Below are 15,614 nucleotides of genomic sequence, written 5' to 3'. Positions count from 1 at the left end.
AGGGAGTAGTATGTGGGGAGTAGTATGTAGGAAACAGTATGTATGGAGTAGTATGTAGGGAGTAGTAGGTAGGGAGTAGTATGTTGGGAGTAGTATGTAGGAAACATTATGTATGGAGTAGTATGTAGGGAGTAGTAGGTAGGGAGTAGTATGTGGGGAGTAGTATGTAGGAAACAGTATGTATGGAGTAGTATGTAGGGAGTAATAGGTAGGGAGTATTATGTATGAGGTGAAGTATGAAATTGTATGAAGGAAGAAGTGCGGTTTTCTGCTAAAAGTAAAGCACGTAGGAATCCGTTACTATGTATGCACCAATACAGCGTTTGCCAAAGTTGGAATTGATTTACATCAACTGGCATTATTCAATTTCCGCAATAAAACAGGATTCCAACAAAAAACACAATGCAACTTGAGAGCTGTATAGACTAGAGTATTACCGTACTGACTGATACTGATACTAAGACTGATACTTGAAATTTAAATCAGAGTAAAGAAATCATTTTGGATAGGACATTAAAATACAATAACACATCGTGCAATAATATTAATAATAATATATATAATAGAAATACAAAGCCGGTATCAGAAAGAGACAGGAGCCGTTTTAATATAATAAGAAAAATACCCTGAGATGAACAAACCCTAAACTATAGAGTACACAAAACATTTAATAAACTTCCATTGACAATTCAAAATAATACCATTTATACTGCTAAGAAAAAGGCTATTAGATACACATGATTTTTTGGAATATTTTGCCATTTCGCAAAAGTATTTGGAGAGATCGGTTGTCATATGTGCCATATTTATATAACCTAAAACTATGAGATAACCAGAGGTTCCCATACTTTCTTGCCCCGTAGATCATTTGCTAAATTTTTTTTTTCCGTAGACCCCCTGCCTGCCGAATATTGAATTTTCTTAAAACTATTAACGTCGTAAAATTAATGAACGCCGCCGAAATTGTGTATTGTAAATTCGAGTTTCTTTCCCCTAACCTTTAGCAATTTTTAACCAAATAGCAAAAAAGCAGAAATTGCGACCTATTGGGCGTGCAAGTAATGCTCTGGCATATAATAATATCTTGTTGTAAAAATTTAGAGTTGCGGGGAAAACAATCTCCATGTCTCATGAACTGAGGTGAGGTAAGTATCTGAGGGATGGTTTTTTTCTACCCGATGAGTGGGCTGCCTATCGCAACTTATAGGGCTGAAATACTATATTTTTTTGTGTTTTTAATTTTTTTTTCTGTAGGTATTTATTTTTTATTTTTAAAATTTAATTTAAAAATAAATAAAGGTTTTTTTGTGACTTTATACTATATTTTTTGTATATTTGGTTGCTATGTAGTTTTTTTATTTGAGTCCACTCATCAAGGGGAGAGTGTAATAGAGACTGGGAATGGATAGGTGGGATTATCATCGGGGCTTGAACGCCTGAGACATGCTATGCTCAGGTTTGAGTGCATAGGAAGTTTGGAATAGAAGAATTTGGCTAATTCTAACCTGTAGGTTTTCAGTGGGGGATTTTCGTGCCTGAATTAATTATGCTATTTTGGACAAACCAAGAGCTGTTGGTGTATCTTCTTAATGTAGATAGTACTTCCCTACCTTCCTCTTTCCCTTCCCCACTTACCTTCAGCCTCACAACATCCCCCAATTGGGGATGCCATAGTCTCACTGGCTCCAGACGGGAGCAGTTGGGACTCTTGTGAGGTATTCACTATGAAAAAAAAAAGTGGCATTCTAGAATGATGCAAGACGATTTGTGTTCCCCGTGCCCCATATAGGTGAGGCATAAGTCATGATGGGGCGTACCTGTGATTTGTAGATTAGAAGTTTATTTTGAATTGAAGTTTTTGCGTTAGAGTGAAGTAGGGGGTATGAAGGGTGGTACACACGCAAAGCTCACATCAACAGATAATATAAAGCACAATAGCGCTCGCCATACAATCCCATACAGACCCGACACACGTAAAAAGATAACGCGCTATAAGTGTGGTTCTGAACTTCGCTAACCGAATTTATTTTACGTAACCGCTCCCGACGCGATATTTGAAAATTTATGCGTCCCCCTCTCCGCCGTAAAAAGGAGAGGGGGTCATTTTGATTACGGAGCTACCAACTAAGTTCCGTGTTCCCTTTGACAGCCATGACATAAGCAGCCTAATAATGCATTTCTTATTTATTAGAATGATGCTCATATCGTCATGTGTGCTAGTAATAGGCGACAAGTATCATCCATTTCGAAAACGTGCTCAAGCTGTCAGTAAGTAAAGTTGTCACTTTGACAGATTAAATTAATCCAGTCAATGTAACGTAATTATTTTTAGTGTGAATTAATGTAAGAATAATGAGGATGATTATCTAAATAAAAAGATTCATACTTACAGAATATAATTTATTGTAAAACAAAACATAGCTAGAGACTCAATGAATAATTTAAATATAAATAATCTCAGGGTGCGACTAACCTCGAAGATGCGTTAGTAGGTCGGTATTATTACGTAAAAATTATTAACATGGTGATTGAAAGTTATGCTAAATTGTAGGTAGTAAAATGAATTATAATTTTAAATATCATTACTATAAATATTAACTGACCCCCTCTCCTACCATAGGAAGAAATATTTGATAGCGTCGTGTGTCGGTAGAAAAGATGATGCGCTGTACACATAATAAATAAGAAATGCATTATTAGGCTGCTTTTGTCATGGCTGTCAAAGGGAACACGGAACTTAGTTGGTAGCTCCGTAATTAAAATGACCCCCTCTCCTTTTTACGGCGGAGAGGGGGACGCATAACTTTTCAAATATCGCGTCGGGAGCGGTTACGTAAAATAAATTCGGTTAGCGAAGTTCAGAACCACACTTATAGCGCGTTATCTTTTTACGTGTGTCGGGTCTGTATGGGATTGTATGGCGAGCGCTATTGTGCTTTATATTATCTGTTGATGTGAGCTTTGCGTGTGGCAGCAGCTTAACTTTTGATGTGAGCTTTGCGTGTGTACTTAACTTAAAGCTTTGGATGTCTTCCTAGCTTTATTCAAAGTGATTTTAATATGAGTGGTCCATGTTAGTCATTTTCAAGGGTTACTCCAAGATATTTGGCCGATTTTTGCCATGGTATGACCTGGTCGTACATCGTTATTTACTCAGACTCTTGCATTCCTTTGCCATTTTGTTATATGCTGGTCTGTTTTCGGAATGTGTTGTAGGCTCGTTGTAGAACTGCTTCGGAGCATTGTCGACTGACCCACGGCTTTGAGCCCATACCAGTTACTTTAACAGAAGTTTGTATGAAGCAAACCATCGCGGATGTGCTGACTTCACCAATTTCCTGGAAGGACCCGAAGTCTGAAAACAGACAGCTGACTACGGGAAAGCATTAAAATGTGCCCGTAGACCAAACCAATCTTTGGCGGTCTGAAGTTAACATGGATTGATGTCGTCATCTAGCAGTGGTCGGACGATCCTAAAGGCGCTGTAACCTCAATCCTGTATGCGTGTGGCACAGTCAAGTGGTTGAGAAATAGGTCTAACAGATTGTGGTGGTGAGTCTGGACAATAGGAAACCTTATAGGCTCCTGAACCATTTGCTCCAATCCGTGGCAAAGGGCAACGGATTCCGCTTGTCGTCCGGCCGAGTATGTTGATCCAGAGAACTTCTACCATGGTTCGTTATGAACCTTGAAGTTACCCCAGAACCACAAACAAGAGATTTGAATAGCTCGAATCTGTCCGATTCGTCGAGGATCGGAGAGTGTTATAGACACGCGTAAATTCTTAACGTAGTGACAAGACTGACGCACACCCACATTACGTTAAATCTGGAGTTTTCCAGATTCAACAGTCACACACAGTTGACGTCAGCTCGGCTATAGAGATATAAACCTCCTCTGCATTTTTTTATTTATTTATTTATTTATTTACGGACAAATAGTCCATTAACAACATATTAATTACACGAATAAGTTTATAAACAGAGATGACAGTGAAAGGAGAGCATATATAAATGAGGAGCGAAGACAATAATAATGACAATAATAATATAAAAGTAAGAATGGGAGATAATAATAAGTCAAAGCATGAAGATGGTTCAAAGGGCATTAGAAATTAGACATTGCGTATTGACTGTCGAAAGAAAAAAAAAAAAAAAAAAAAAAAAACTGTCAAAAAACTCTGCATAAATAAACCACACGCTTTTCTGGGTCCTAAACTTGCCTACGAGTGTGAAGCCCGGTCAGTCCAGATACATGGTTTTATATTGAATAGCCCGCTATTTCGGTAGATGTTACTTTTGAAGCTGTCATTTTTTGACATTTGACAAGTAAAAACTACGCCATTAATAAAAATGGAACGATACACGCTTCAACAACGAATTGAAATTATTAAAATTCACTTGAGTGAATCAAATGCAAATCATCTTGAGTGATGAGGCCCATTCCCACCTCGGTGGCTTCGTCAACTAGCAAAATTGTCGCATCTGGGGCTCGGAAAACGCAAGACTTAATAATAATAATAATAATACTTGGATGACTTGTATAGCGCCGTTTTTGTGCAAAAACACCTCAGTTATTGTTGAAAAGCCTCTCTTTCCTCAATGTGTGACTGTTTGGTGCGGTTTATGGTCCGGCGGAGTCATTGGACCTTACTTTTTCGAAAATGAGGCTGGAGCAACAGTTACGGTGAATGGATTGCGCTATCGAGAGATGATTAATGATTTTTATGGCCGGAATTGGATGGTATTGATCAGGACAACGTTTACTCTCAACAAGACGGCGCTACGTGCCACACAAGCAACGAAACCATTGATCTTTTACTATTGAATATCAAAATAACACCTCTTATTGGAAAACCCTGTAGTAGGCGTCTAGAGGCTCAGCTATCTGCGTTTTGGAAAAGAAAAGTAGGTTGGGACGTTATGAGAGAAGGTGATGGTGAAAGGAGTTTAAATTTAAATGTTGGCAAAATTTATAAACAGTGCCCTCGCCGAGGACTTCTTCTACTCGCCGCTGTAAGGACTGTAATTGTTGTATGTTTCTTATTTATGATGTTGTTAAAAAAATTTCAGGTCACGGAGAGGAAAGAAAGGTCTATGGAGGAAAGGGTATGAGGGGTGGTGTTGGAAGCTGGGGATTAGTGTGTCCAGAAGTGATCGGAGAGTCCGGCTGGATAAGTCGCCCAATGCTCCGGTCACGAACTGGCACAACAACAGCGGCGGGGTTTTGGCTGTCGATAATTTCATTAATATTTAAAAACTAAAAGTCAAGTCGGAAATAAGTCTTCTATCTGAGAGTTTTAATCATTTTAATGCTTTCATCGAGTGGTTCATCGCAATGTTTGGTCAAATTATTAGCATATTGCAAGTCAATCTTAGGGAGCTTGCTATGCCTCAATACAATGACTATCCCATCAAAACTGTGGTATCAACAATTTAACCATTTTTCCAAAAAAAAACTCACTTATTGGAATGAAGATTGGACATTGTTCCCTTCCTTCTCATATATTTTTTTAAATTCACGTGCTTGACTCATCAGATTGTATATTCTGTTGTCTAGAAGTGGAAACTTTACATGACATATTTTTTTGGTTGTCCCTCACTAAAGAAACATTCTATCTGTATAGGATTTTTTATTGACTTAAAGAAAGCATTTGACAGCATTTCCCATGAAAGACTTATATTAAAATTAAAAGAAAATGGCACTGACCGCTTAGCCCTTAAATGGATAGAAAGCTACTTAACAGAGAGACCTCAAATTGTAAAATTAAACTAAACTTTTAGTACACCACTAACAAGTACATTTGGCATTCCTCAAGGCACGGTCCTCGGACCATTACTATTTCTAATTTATATAAATGACATTTTCCAACAGAAAATCAAAGGTGAATTAATCTCTTATGCTGATGATACTGTATTATTAATAAAAGGTCAAACATGGGAACTAGTTAACAAACTTGCAAATGAATGTATTAATACCTTAAAATCATGGTTTGATAATAACCTACTCACACTTAATGCCAAAAAAAACAACATATGTATTATTCTCACTACAAAAAATACCTAAACACAAAGTAAATATCATAATCCATGATGAAAATTGTGACAATGTCAACTGTAAACTACTTAATCCTATTTGTACTGTAATCAACTCTTCTTCTGAAATTAAATATCTTGGTGTGATCATCGATGAAAATTTGAAATGGAAAAGCCATATTACGGAGTTAGTAAAGAGAATAAGGAAATGTATAAATATATTTGTTAGGTTAAGAAATATTTTAAATGTGAAAATACTAAAAAATGTGTATTATGCTCTTGTCCACTCCCTGCTTATCTACGGAATCATAGGTTGGGGAGGATCTTATAAAAACAACCTAAACTCAGTAAAAGTCTCGCAAAAAATTATTATAAAGGTAATACTTAAAAAAAACTCTACTTTTCCAACAAAATTGCGTTTTAAATTGTTTCCAGTACCAAATATTGATGATATATTTAAGCAAACTTCCATTATAAAAATGAATAAAGAAAAAAATAACACAGAATATCAAGAATTTTACAAACTGATGAGAAATGGAAATCAATTTATTACGCCAATCTTTAAAACAACTCAAATGCAAAACCATTATATTTACCAAGCCATAAAAAACTACAATAATCTCCCTTCCGAATTGCGCTGTATTACGAACCAACAAGAACAAATAAATAAAATCAAACTTTTTTTCAAAAAAAAATTATAGTAAAAAAATATATTAATATATATTATTATATATAGTTTACCTACACATAACATAATATTATAACATAGAATCTAAGTAAGAATCGTGGCTCCCTTTGCCTCCCCTCCATTCAACATCTCATTTCTTCTAAGTCTGAATTCGACTTCAATCTTGATCATAATTTTGAAATTTGCTAATAAACAAAATGAATACATAAAATCACCTTCCCTCTCTCCATAATTTGAAATGATGGTAGGTATATGACACCCTTGAAGTGTGAAATCATATCTCTCCTAGTAAAAAAACATCTGCTTTATCAGGAAAGACTATGCAATATAATATAAATTGAAAAAAAACTAAAAAATTACTTGCGTTATGGAATTCCTAGAAAAAACATAAGGTTTATTATGGGCGTGAAAAGGTTGTGGGCCCGTGGAGAACTGCATTAGAGAGAGTGATCACCAACTGGTTGCTTCTTGCTCTGCCATGGTAGAACTCTTGTGTCACATTTATAATAAAAAATGTCCTCATCTATATGAGTAAAACCGCTTGAAAGTAGGACATAACGAAAATGAACACGTGGTGAAATGAACTTACAAACTAATGTAGGCAATACAAATGACTATATGCATAATATTATTGGCTTTGGATTTTATTAATGAATTTTCTAGAAAGTGCGTAATTTTGTATATGTTTCATATAACATATACAAATACAACCAGGGCCGCACTAGGGACTATATTTTCGGGCCATCGGAGGTCGGCTATCATTGTTTTCAAGTTTGCATTGGGCTTAACTCAATAGGCAATTCTTAATTTATTTATTTTGAATAAACAGTATAAAAACAAATACATTGCACAAGCCATAAAAAAATACCTTTTTATTAATATTTAGAATGAAATCCAACGTAATGTTACCTTAAGGTGATGCACTACGTAGTAATGTAAAATCATGTGTTTTTGGTTTGAAAATTTGGTCGCTTAGAAATGTTTCAGATGCTTTAAATAAATACCGCGAGTATAATACATCTTGGCCTTTGAAATAATCGAGTATTTTTTACATACGTCTTTTTATAAGCCCAGAAAAAAATAATTTATAAGGCCTATGAAAACTGCTTTAAGACGTAACCGGGCGTTGATTTTTCTATACAAACGTAGTCCCCATTTATCTTTCTGGATTTTAACCCTAGAGCGAATATTTTTTTTAAATAAAATGGATATTGGCGACTTGCGTGTCAATACGTTTTGTTTTTTTTGATAAATTGCTTCTTATAGAAGTTATGACCTTCCAAAAATCAATAAAATTGCCTGATTTAAACGCAGTCAAAAGACGTTCAGTCTACAAACTAGACAATATATTTTGAAAAAAAAACAAAACGGTCCGACATAGAATAGTTTCTTTTTATGTAGTTGGTAAAAAAAATTGAAAATCGGTTAACTTTTGGAGGAGAAAAATGGGGAATACAAAACCTTGATTTTGAAGATTTCATTTAGGTATTAGTAGAGCGAACTGCATGTGTCCATTTCGCTCAGTATTCGGGAGGTAAGGGTCGGGGGGACAGGGTTTAGATAAATACGTATGTATTTGTGCGAAGTGATGTCACGTAGTCATAAATCGATATTCGATATTCTAGTGTTGTGTTGTCCCGAGTAATCGATGTTTTTTTATTATTTTTTCCGTTTGGTCACTTTTGTGTTTGTTTGGTGAAGTATTCCGATATTCTTACTTTAATTTCATATGTTTACGTAAAATAATATCTGTAAAAAAACATCCGTTACGGCCAGACCGACTCCGAGGTGATTTCGTTCCGTATTGCCAATATGGATACAAAACACTCAAATGGATAAATTTTTTTTAAATAACTTTTGAGTAACTAGCATAATATTATAATTCTTCAATAACCTATAATGTATTTTGTTATTTTATTTATTTAACTTCTATTTCGACAAATAAATATACAGCAAAGTGATGTAGCGTAGTATATCGAATTGTGTCGGTGCACTAGTGTTGTCTTTTCCCGAGTTATTGATATATTTTATTAGTTTTTTTTTGGTTTAGTGACTTATTTCGAGTATACCATACTTGCCGATCTTACTAAAATTGGACCAAATTCAATTTGCATACGTCAAGTACTATAATAATTTTCAATTTGGGAGGTGGTTATGGGTACCGCCGCCCCGGGAACCATTTATTGGATAACCTCTGTCATAGGTCACCCCAAGTGTTTCGCTACGTTAGGTGACTTGAGCATGGGTGCCCGGGTTCATGGGGGTGAGGATTGTCCGGGTCTTGGCGATATATGCATCGGTCCGCCAGTTGCGTGGCAGGCCGGATCGGGAGACCAGTCTAAACGCACGCTCAAGTCGCGACGCGACTGAAGATGAGTTAGCAGCAAGAAGCCACCTGACTATTGTATGTGCGCGCTCAAGTTGAGACGCGACTTATTTGGACGAGTATTATAACAAAACCCTGCAGCAACCCGATACAGAATTTGGTCGTAACACGGACATGTACCTAGCATGAAAGTCAAAAAAAATTCAAGTCAAATTTTTTGTTTTTTAGAGATAGATCTAGCGTGTGCAGTTATGGTGTGTAGTAGCAACACTCTTATAGAATATTATATTATATAGATAGTATATTATACTTATACTATCCTCTTCGAGTTTCAACGTCTGTACGTCAAAGTCGCAATTAATCTCAAATTAACGTGATATAGAATGCCAGATTTTGTAAATCATGTTCCTGATATTAAATGTATGGAGGGCCGCACAAAATAGCTCGGCGGGCCGCATGCGGCCCGCGGGCCGCAGGTTGAGTATCGTTGATTTAGACCATCGATACCTACGGCCGCATTGTGTAGCTTCGTCTCGTGACCAACTTGTGCAGGGGTACTAAAGTGAATCATTATTTCCGCTCGATAATTAAATTAATAATTTTTTTAAAGTACTTTTTCATTTATTTCCGAATACTGTGTTATACTATTACCTTATATTATAGTATTGAAAAGTGTGTATTACGCAACTATTTATCCGTGCGCTTTCGTCATTTAATCATTGATCTAAGATTTATTTTTGAATATTTATTTCAAATTTTAGATTTTTTTTCTTATTCGTTATAATATTCAGTTAAGCAATACTGCGTTTTACATTGTTTACAAAAACCCTTCCATTTTCAGGAAGAATAATGACTTACAGAAATTTAACAGAAGAAGAGATAGCGCAAGAACTTGATTATGATAGTGATATTGAGTTTGAAATGAACAATGACATATCAGATACTGAAGATTTGGTTGAACATTTAGAAGAATCGGACTCGGAATCGACTAGTGAAAATGAAGACGAGGTAGAAATACTGGTTTCAAAACATGGATTCGAATGGAGTGTATTACCACCATCATCATCGAGACGTCGGCAATGCAATATTGTCAATGAAACTTCCGGCCTGAAAAATGGTAGTTTATTATCTAACACAACAAGAGAAATGTTTGCTTTATTTTTAAACGCAGATATGGTGACAGAAATATGCCAAGAAACGAATCGTCAATTGAGGCGTTTACCCGGGAATATGATTGAGCAATTATCCGAAGATAAATTATATGCTTTCATCGGTATAATGCTTGCTTCTGGCAGAAATCGCACCCGAAAACTAAGTTTGAATGAGTTGTGGACAAGTGAAAGTCCACTTTGTCAGCCGTTTTTCACGGCAGCTATGTCTCGAGACAGGTTCATAAATATTTATAGTCAGATCCGTTTTGATAATAGAGATTTGAAGCTTCTTCAGACAAGTTAGAGCCAATTAAGTCGATTTTCAGTAAATTGGTAGATGCGTGTAAATCAAATTACTCTCCATCGCTTGATATAACCGTGGATGAGCGTTTGGCGGCGTTTAGAGGTAAATGTCCATTTCGGGTATATATGAAGTCAAAGCCAGGTATGGCATCAAAATATGGATCGCTGCAGATGCTAAAACCGCATATATATGTAACATGCAAATATACAGCGGTGTGATAAATAATAAAAGAGAAATAAATCAAGGCAATCGTGTCGTTATGGAATTGGTGGAACCTCAATATGGCACCAATAGAGGCATAACCACAGATAATTTTTTTACGTCAGTACCACTGGCGGACAATCTTTTGTCTAAAAATCTGACCATAACTGGCACTCTTCGCAAAAATAAGAGGGAAATCCCTAAAGAGTTTTTGCCATCAAAAGAAAGGCCATTGTATAGTAGCCAGTTTGATTTTACATCAAATAAAACACTTGTGTCATATGTGCCTCAGCAAAATAAAGCAGTTTTGCTGCTATCAACTCAATTCCTTGGAAATTAAATAAGCCAAACCGATACAAAAAAAAAACAGATATTATTTTACATTACAATAAAACCAAAGGTGCTGTTGACACAGGGGACAAAATGACCTCCGAGTATTCGTGTGTAAGGTCGACAAGAAGATGGCCGTTTCGCTTGTTCATGGAAATGTTAGACATTGCTGCACTGAACACATATTTATTATGGATTCAAAAGTATCCGGAGTGGAAAAAAAATAATAGAATTAAAAGGAAATTATTCATAAGACAGCTAGGTTTAGAGTTGGCTAAGCCCAATGTAATGAAAAGAAAAAACAGCACGGTCAAATTTCACAAACAACAACAAGATGCTTTCGAGACAGTTTTGTCATATTATCAAGAAACACCACCCGCAACTGCTGTTACGAATGATATTACGAGTGATTCAAGAAATGTACTAGTGTCCCGAGCACCGTCGAAAACTTGCAGATTTTGCCCAAACAACACAAAAAAAGAAGCACCATAGTTTGTCATATTTGTCAAAAATCTGTATGCAAAAGCCACAGAAAAGAAAAAAAATATATTTCCTGCCACAATTGCGATGCAATTTAGATTAACAATTTTATATATTTGGTTTAAATTTTTTATTATTTTTAATTTCGCTGTATTGTTTTGTTCTTACATAATTATGCTGTTATATTTAAATATAATGCATGTGGAATTTTTAATGTTTAGTTTCTCAATATAATATTTCTTTATACACATTTGTTTATTTCATTTAAAAAAAAAATTAAGTTTGAAACCCCTGCAAGACTGGCAGCGTAAACACGCAAAGCTGTGTGCGTATAGTCCAGCGCCAGTGTTGCCAAACGTACGAGGTTCCTCGTACAAATACGAGATTTGTGGCCTTCCGTACGAGGTACGAGGAGACTATCAACCTCGTACAATTATGTACGAGATTTTGATAATACCTATGGCTATACGAACATTTTACTATTATATAACAGTAAAAACTAGTGCCATCTATCAGAACTTGTAGGAACTTCTTACACCAAAAATTACATTGCCGTATTTGCGCGATGATTGTTTATGGTAGTTATCCCATCAACCGAGAAATCCCCGAATAATAAAATTATTGAAATCCCTGAATAATAAAACAGTTCGTTAGTTCTTCGCATTAGTCGTCACTGTGACACAGAGCGCAAATTTCCACTATCTCTATTTTTTACGAGTTCCATTTGTTGCACACCGGCCGTGTTTAGTTGTACTACGTTAGTACGTGTAGTGTAGCTAATTGAAGTTTTTGAAAAGAAGAAGATCTTTTCGTTGTTTCGTCCAATTGTTTAGCGGTGTAATAGAAGAATCGCTATGAGTGATAACAACGAAAACACTGACCGTTCGCCTACTTTGACTCCGCCTAGAAAATTACCCAAAAAAGGTGGTTGGACAAGTAAAAAGGAAGGTAACACGTTATCACAGCATCGTGTACAAAATTTTAGACAACAATGGAAAGGATCCGACTTTTAAAGACTGGCTTTTGCCAGACACCAATGATGTGACAAAAGCTAAATGTGCATATTGCCCGGGAACATCAATGGTAGCTGAAATATCCAATTTAAAAACTCATGCCTCTACCAAGAAACACCTGGGCAACAAACCTGGATCCAGTGGAAAAACACAAACATTAACATCACTTGGATTCCAGAGAGGTCTAACTCCACAAAATAAAGAAAAAGCTCGTGCAGAAATTAAACTTGCTGCTTTTTTTGCGGAGCATAATATAGCATTCTCGGTTGCTGACCATTTGACAGATTTATTGAAAGAAGTTGTGACGGATTCTAAATTAATCAAAGAAATTGAACTTAAACGAACCAAAATTACAGGTGTGGTAAAGAACGTTCTTGGAGAAGGTCATAAAGCCGATTTAGCGCTAAAATTACAAAACAATCAGTTTTCGGTGATGACGGACGAGACGACCGATATTTCTACGGTCAAAACTGCCTGCGTTGTGGTACGCTATTTTGATCAAGAAGCTCAAAAGATATGTAGCGCATTTTGGGAGCTGTACAAAGTTTTCAAGGAAACACCTAATGCTGATGATATTCCTACTGCCAATGCCGAGAATTTATACAAAGCTCTTGTCGATTCATTAAATAACCGTAATGTTCCATTGACAAATGTTATCGGCTTTGGCTCAGATGGGTGTAATGTCATGATGGGTGACAACGACTCAGTAAAAACAAGGTTAATACGCGATTTTCCAGGAATCATAATCACGAAATGCGTTTGTCACTCGGCCCATTTGTGTGCCAGTGAAGCCTGTAAACAATTACCTGAAGGTGTAGAACAACTAGCTAGAGATATCTACAACTTTTTTAAACATAGTGATAAACGGCTATTTGATTTTCGTAACTTCCAGTCGTTTGCTGCAGTGGAGCCTCACAAAATACTTAAACCATCACAGACAAGATGGCTTTCCTTACTATCAGTGGTTGAAAGGATATTAGAGCAATGGGAGGCCCTACGTCTTTTTTTATCGATTTCACGACGAATCGTGCTCATAGAGCAAGAGCCGATGTCAGAAATCGAGCAGTATTTATTCTCGAAAAACTCAGCAACCCATTCTACAAACTTTATTTCTGTTTCCTTGAATGGTCGCTCCCTTTATTCAATAAATTTAATCTCGAATTTCAAAGCGAGAAAGTAGTTGTTCACAATCTACATGAGAAAATTCGTACACTCTACCAGGAAATTCTATTGCGTTATTTACAACGTGAATACGTCATGACTCTAAATCTTGGTGAAGTGAACCCTGAAAGTCAGCAACATCAGCTCCATGACGCTGCACTGTATCTTGGTGTCAAAGTGTACGAGATCTTGAAACATCCAGATGTGATCAGACAGCCTGCAGATATTGCACAGTTCTTCGCACACTGCAAAAATTTCTACAAAGTTGCAGCCACCGAAATTAAAAAACGGTATAACATGGAAGATCCTATCTTGTCAAAGCTACACGTTTTTGAACCTGCATCAGCGCTCTCCCACAATTTCAGGAACCGTTTCCCTACACTTATGCCTCTAATGGAAGTAGTACCCCGTATAATTGCACCAGCTGATCACACAATTAAGCAAATAATCGACGATCAATGGAGGAATTTGCCTAATGCACAAGCTCGTTATCCTAAGGGGATAAATGAAATTAGTGAGCCAGATAAGTTTTGGGCTCAATTACTCAAAATTGAAGACTTCTCCAGGCTCGCTCATTTTGCCCTTTCTGCACTATCTCTACCCCATGCGAATGCTCACTGCGAGCGTGTTTTTAGTAAGGTGAATTTAATTAAAACAGACATAAGAAACCGGCTAACTGTGGAATCAGTGAACGGCACACTTCTTGCTGCAGAAAGCGCAAAAGGTTCAACTCGATCTGGAAACTGCGTCAATTTTGAACCCACAAAAGAAATGTATAGCCGCATGACAACAGAAAATATATACGGCAGAAAAAACGATGACAGTGAGGATGTTCCTGACGTAATATTTGGAGAGGAGATGTAAATTAGATTCGTTACCTTGATTTACATTTAATTTTTTGTGATTTAACTAGAGTAACAATAAAGATTTTTTTTAATACCACACAAAGGGATGTTTTATTTAGTAGGAAACTTGCAATACTTTATTTCACTGAGTAAAAAGTACTAAATCCTACCCCCCCCCCCCCCCCCCCCCCCCCCCCGAAGCGGGTTTTGTTTGCCAAGTTCTCGTTTTGTTGGCAACCCTGTCCAGCGCCCATCAGCGGAATCAGCCGCCATTCGGTCACGGACCCTCGTTAGATAAGCACTCCTCGCACGTTTTTTTAGCATCTGCCGATGGTTTTTTCATGTTTTCAGCTATTAAATTACAATTATTATCACTTTTGACATAAAATATAATAAACATAAGCGATTGGCTATGAATATTCATATTTTTCCGATTTAAAATCGCTTATTTTAAGATGTGTATTGACTACACAGCACCGGAACGCGTGTATTTTTTTAGCACAGTAAGGGAAAGGTTAAGAAAACTAACGTTTCCCAAATTTAAACTATTGCCTAAAAATGCAGAGTCGTAATGAGGATTTTAAAAAACATTATCAACATTTGTTTTTTGTTACTTTTTATACACCTGTAAGTGAGTAATAAAAGAAATCAAAAATATTATTTTCGGTGTGTCCTGCATAACTGTGGTTAAGAATTTTAATTTATTGTGAGAAGAATTCAGAGGAACGTAATTTATATAACTATGATATAATTTATTAAAAGAAAATCATTTTTCATAAATGTTTTTTAATAAAACTAAAAAATAAATATTTTGAGTGAAGAATTCAGACTAGGAATAAAGTACCTGCGTATGTACCTGACCAGGAAATTATTTTGACAGTCATTTTCAAAATTGGAACTGATTTTTAAAAGAATTCATACTATAATATAATAATAGTAATAAAACACAAACATTATTGTAATACTCAAAGCATAAAAAATATTGTACGTAAAGTTTAACTTCGAATTGAATTTAACCAAAAAAACGGAAAATTTTAAAAATATAGATACACCTACCAAAATATGTAGGTAGGTACATTT

The 15,614-nt window shown here is 36.0% G+C and overlaps 1 protein-coding gene and 1 pseudogene across 1 annotated transcript; both read left to right on the top strand.

Moving 5' to 3' along the window:
* The first annotated feature begins 9,898 nt into the window (after positions 1-9,898).
* On the top strand, positions 9,899-11,527 carry LOC149410680 (uncharacterized). Its single transcript, XM_089648306.1, has 2 exons — positions 9,899-10,096; positions 11,051-11,527. The coding sequence occupies exons 1-2, from the start codon at positions 9,899-9,901 to the stop codon at positions 11,525-11,527; spliced, it is 675 nt and encodes a 224-aa protein (XP_089504432.1).
* An 829-nt stretch (positions 11,528-12,356) lies between these two features.
* On the top strand, positions 12,357-14,617 carry LOC149410679 (uncharacterized; annotated as a pseudogene).
* The last annotated feature ends 997 nt before the right edge of the window (positions 14,618-15,614 follow it).

Source organism: Hesperophylax consimilis, chromosome 27 (assembly GCF_061612785.1).
Source record: "Hesperophylax consimilis isolate HC1 chromosome 27, BYU_Hcon_1.0, whole genome shotgun sequence".
Lineage (NCBI taxonomy): Eukaryota > Metazoa > Arthropoda > Insecta > Trichoptera > Limnephilidae > Hesperophylax > Hesperophylax consimilis.
This window is presented reverse-complemented; position numbering and strand designations above follow the sequence as displayed.

Coding starts and splice junctions, on each gene's coding strand:
- LOC149410680 (XM_089648306.1), top strand. CDS start 9,899: ATGACTTACAGAAATTTAACAGAAGAAGAGATAGCGCAAGAACTTGAT. Junction 10,097..11,050: donor AACATGGATTCGAATGGAGT/GTATTACCACCA, acceptor AAATTAAATAAG/CCAAACCGATACAAAAAAAA.